Source organism: Austrofundulus limnaeus, unplaced genomic scaffold (genome assembly GCF_001266775.1).
Source record: "Austrofundulus limnaeus strain Quisiro unplaced genomic scaffold, Austrofundulus_limnaeus-1.0 Scaffold995, whole genome shotgun sequence".
Lineage (NCBI taxonomy): Eukaryota > Metazoa > Chordata > Actinopteri > Cyprinodontiformes > Rivulidae > Austrofundulus > Austrofundulus limnaeus.
Window position 1 is genome coordinate 117,599 of NW_013953397.1, and position 4,750 is coordinate 122,348.

The following is a 4,750-nucleotide window of genomic DNA, read 5'->3' on the forward strand; positions in this document are numbered from 1 at the left end:
GCACCAGTCCTTCACGTCTCTGCAGTCTGGCACTGTGTCTGCTTCTCCTCCTGTTTCCTGCAGTTCTAGTTCTGTTTGTATCTTTCTCTCATGTCATTTTTGTGATTTACAAAAACACATTTTGTGAAGATTTACCATGAAAAACTCAGTTTACAGGCTAAACCTACAAACTGAGCTGTAATTCTTTAAACCAATCCATTGTCTTCACYTGGACGGACAGGTTTCCAGTCATCACAAGGACACAGCAGTGTCAGCTGACCACTGCTCCACAGTGCAGCTCAGTCTGTTAATCATTATTAAGAGTTTGTGTTCTTCTACTGTCTGCAGCAGTCACAGGTCAGGTCAGGTCAGGTCAGGTCAGGTTAGCTTAGCTTAGGTTGGGTTAGGTTAGCTTAGCTTAGCTTGGGTTGGGTTAGGTTAGCTTAGGTTGGGTTAGCTTGGGTATGGCTTGAGTTAGCATAGCTTAGCTTGGTTTGGTTAGCTTAGCTTGGGTTGGTTTGGGTTAGCTTAGCTTTGGTTGGGTTAGCTTAGCTTTGGTTGGGTTAGCTTAGCTTGGGTTGTGTTAGGTTAGCTTAGCTTAGCTTGGGTTGGGTTAGGTAAGCTTAGGTTGGGTTAGGTTAGCGTAGCTTAGCTTGGGTTGGGTTAGGTTAGCTTAGGTTGGGTTAGGTTAGCTTAGCTTAACTTGGATTGGATTAGGTTAGCTTAGGTTGGGTTAGCTTGGGTATGGCTTGAGTTAGCATAGCTTAGCTTGGTTTGGTTAGCTTAGCTTGGGTTGGGTTGGGTTAGCTTAGCTTTGGTTGGGTTAGCTTAGCTTGGGTTGTGTTAGCTTAGCTTGGGTAGGGTTAGGTTAGCTTACGTTGGGTTAGCTTGGGTATGGCTTGAGTTAGCATAGCTTAGCTTGGTTTGGTTAGCTTAGCTTAGGTTGGGTTAGTTTAAGTTAGGTTTGGTTGGGTTAGCTTAACCTAGGTTGGGTTAGCTTAGCTTAACTTGGGTTGGGTTGGGTTGGGTTAGCTTAGCTTTGGTTGGGTTAGCTTAGCTTGGGTTGTGTTAGCTTAGCTTAGCTTGGGTAGGGTTAGGTTAGCTTACATTGGGTTAGCTTGGGTATGGCTTGAGTTAGCATAGCTTAGCTTGGTTTGGTTAGCTTAGCTTAGGTTGGGTTAGCTTAGGTTAGGTTGGGTTGGGTTAGCTTAACTTAGGTTGGGTTAGCTTAGGTTAGGTTGGGTTGGGTTAGCTTAACTTAGGTTGGGTTAGCTTAGCTTAGGTTGGGTTAGCTTAAGTTAGGTTGGGTTGGTTTAGCTTAACTTAGGTTGGGTTAGCTTAGCTTAGGTTGGGTTGGGTTAGCTTAGGTTGGGTTAGCTTGGGTATGGCTTGAGTTAGCTTAGCTGAGCTTGGGTTGGTTAGCTTAGCTTAGGTTGAGTTGGGTTAGCTTAACTTAGGTTGGGTTAGCTTGGGTATGACTTGGGTTAACTTAGCTTAGCTTGGGTTGTTAGCTTAGCTTAGGTTGGGTTAGTTTGGGTTGGGTTAGCTTAGCTTAACTTAGGTTGGATTAGCTTAGTTTAGTTTGGGTTGGGTTAGCTTAGCTTTCACTAGGTTGGCTTAGCTTAGGTTGTTTTAGCTTAGCTTAGCTTACCTTGGCTTGGGTTAGCTTAGCTTAGGTTCTAGAATCTGTATAAAGTGATCAAAGTGGGTTTGGAGGCTTCATACTCACCCTGTTCTCCTCATCCCTGAGGTCCGGCATGGTGCTGATGCACAGGCTGATGACGGTGATCAGAACCATGATGATGGAGAGACAGGCGAACATCTTCCCAGCCAGACCTGAGTGGGGGTTTTCCATCACCTCCCTCAGCATCGAGACCACTCTGCGATATCCTTTCTCAGTCTGCGCCGGTCGTTTCTTCAGCATGATCCGCTTCTTCCTCCACTCTTCCTCTTTGCGCTCATGCTCCACCACCTCGTCCACACGGGTGATCATGCGTCGTCGACAGCAGCGCTCCATGTTGCCCGGGTCCACGCCCCAGTAGTCCAGCTCGTCGTGCAGCGAGACGGCGCACAGTTCCCGGAGAAGACGCAGCTTTCCTGCAGCCAGGAAGTTGAGGATGACCCTGAAGGCCGTGGGGTTTCGGTCGAAGAAGTACTCCTGACACGTCTCGTCGTAGTCGTCGCAGAGCCGAGCGATCTCCTCGGGGGTGGTGCAGGAGCGCAGGCGCCCCAGTCGACTGTGGGGGAACTGCTCCAGGGTGCTCCAGGGGAAGGTGTAGCGGTTTCCCCCGACGTTGATGAGAACCTGTAGGGTGTGGTCCACTACGTACGAGGCCTTGTGGTCCCGGATGAGCTGGGCGCGCTGGAAGTAAACGCCCTTCAGCGTCTCGGTCTCCGGGATCTCGGTGAAGAAGCGGTCGAGGCTGCTGTCGTCGCTGCTGATGGAGTAGGTGCTGAAGTCGTGGTTGGTGTTGCTGATGATGGGCATTCTGGCAGCAGGATGGAAACCAAGGCGGGAAAAGTTTCTACTGGTCCACTGAACGGGGGCTCACAGGAAGTATCCACCAACAGGAAGCTTAACTCTGATGATCCACCTGAAGAGACACATTTCTTTTTAATTTATGTTCTCAGAGAAGAGCTTTACTACAAACTGAGACCAGAGAGAGTTCACTCCCAAAGACGAGGATTCTCTGGTAGAATTTTAACCGGACCAATCAGCAAACAGAGGGAGGAGCTGTGAACGATGACGTCGATTTTATGCTCTGTTTTAGTCTGCCTGTAGTTCAGCATCGGCAGTGGAGGAAGTGAATGAAACCACTCTGTGTTGACAAGGATTTAAAGTTTATTAAATTTGTCTCTGAAAGCCTGCAGCATCATCTACACACACTTCATTCAGCTCAGAGCTTCTGTCCTCCCAGCAGGGCAGGGTTGTTTACAGCGCACACAATTTCAGGTTAGCTTCTTAGCTTCTTAACTTAAATATCTAGCTAGCTACCTAAATATTTAAATATTTAGCTACAGGAGCTGCCTAAATATTTAACTTAAATATCTAGCTAGCTACCTAAATATTTAAATTGAATATTTAGGTAGCAAGTTAAATATTTAGCTAGCTACCTAAATATTTAAATATTTAACTTGCTACCTAAATATTTAACTTAAATATCAAAAACTAAATATTTAAGTCACAAGTTAAATATTTAGCTTGTTAACTAAATATTTAATTTGTAAGTTAAATATTTAGTTTATAAACTATGACATTTATAAATGTATGAATCATATGGTGAAAAACTGACTTTGAAMAATAAATCTGTTGTTTTTTTCTTATAAAAGTCTAAATAAAGCAGAAATATTGGTGGTAATTTGTGACTGTGTAACTTTACAAACAGCAGCCCACAGAAACGCATCTCCTGTCAGGATGAGGCAGTTTTTGTTWGTTCTGGTTCTGACCAGCAGGTGGATCCTGGATCATTTCCTCCTGAGCACAGCTGATTTAAGGCTCTTTGTGGAGATTTGTTCCTGCGTTTAGATGATTATTTTCCAGAATTTATCCATCTGATTTTAAAACTTGGCTGAAAACAATATTATTTTGATCCAAATGAGCTGATTGTAAAAGTGTTCAGACAATGAAAAGCCTGACACTGTGTTATGCTGGATGAAAGATGACAGAGCTGCAGCTGTTTGGGTCAAACCTTGAATATAATTCTGCACAATCTCATTAAATATGAACACAAATCAGAGTGAATAACTCTCAGCTACTACCACCTAAAATCTAAACACAATATCTGGAAATCTGACCGAGTTATGGCAGTTTTTGTAGTTTTTAAGTTAAGTTGGCTGTGGCGGCCATTTTTAATTAGACTGACTCCAAAAGCCAATCAGTTGTAGAGGATCACCCACTGATTAATGTCTGCAAGTTTCATCAAAATCCGTCCAGAGGTTCTTCAGATWTTTTGCTAACAGACACGTGCAAAAACGCTGTTCGTTCTTTTTGAGATAATAAAACAATCCAGTCCGAACAGGTCTAAGGTTGGTTCTGGTCTGTGGATAGGGTTTAAAGACCAGAACCAGAACTATCAGAACTTCCTCACCGGTCCGGGATCAGTCGGTCCGCGGCGGTCCCGCTCCAGTCCCGCTCCTCCTGGTCTTTCAGACCCGGACCCATCTCCTCAGGCCGCAGGAGAGGCTTGGTTCGGTTCTGGACCCGCTGGTCCACATGTCCCCCCCAGCAGAGAGCTGATCCACCGGCGGACCCTCCAGAAGCTGCTGCTGACTGACCAGCAGGACCCCCCTCCTCCTCATCCTCCTCCTCCTCCTCTTCATCCTGACAGACCACGCCCACTGCTTTCATCACACATGRGTCTGTTAGCAAAATATCACTGGAACCACTAATCCCTGTTCTTTATAATTTATTTAGATTATTATTGTTTGCATTTATTTTTACAAGATTTTTTCTTATTTCTGCTGCTTTTCTTTTATTTGTATTTTTAGGCTATTTTGTTTTTATTTATCAAAAAGAAATGAATAAACTTTATAAACAAATAAAAATTTGTCCGTTTTTAACATCAAATCAGAAAGAACTTCAAACAAAATGTTTTTAACAGTTAAATTTTACAGAAACAGTTTCTGAGCTGGACCAGGTCCGTTTGAAGATTTGTTTCAATTCAGTGTTTGAGTTCACTCTGATATTAATATGGGTTTAATTTAACAAAAATGTATACTACACACACACACACACACACACACACACACACACACACACACACACACACAC

General features: G+C 44.1%; 1 protein-coding gene across 1 annotated transcript in view; it reads right to left on the reverse strand.

The window, feature by feature from the left end:
* Window positions 1–4,262, reverse strand: part of LOC106533666 (potassium voltage-gated channel subfamily G member 4) — a 10,336-nt gene extending 6,074 nt beyond the window's left edge. Inside the window, exons 1-2 of the mRNA XM_014030071.1 lie at window positions 4,068–4,262; window positions 1,709–2,573 (exon numbers count right to left, since the gene is read on the reverse strand). Coding sequence (XP_013885525.1) covers window positions 1,709–2,467 — 759 coding nt within the window. The 5' untranslated portion in view covers window positions 2,468–2,573; window positions 4,068–4,262. The remainder of the gene's footprint in view (window positions 1–1,708; window positions 2,574–4,067) is intronic.
* Between the last annotated feature and the right edge of the window lie 488 nt (window positions 4,263–4,750).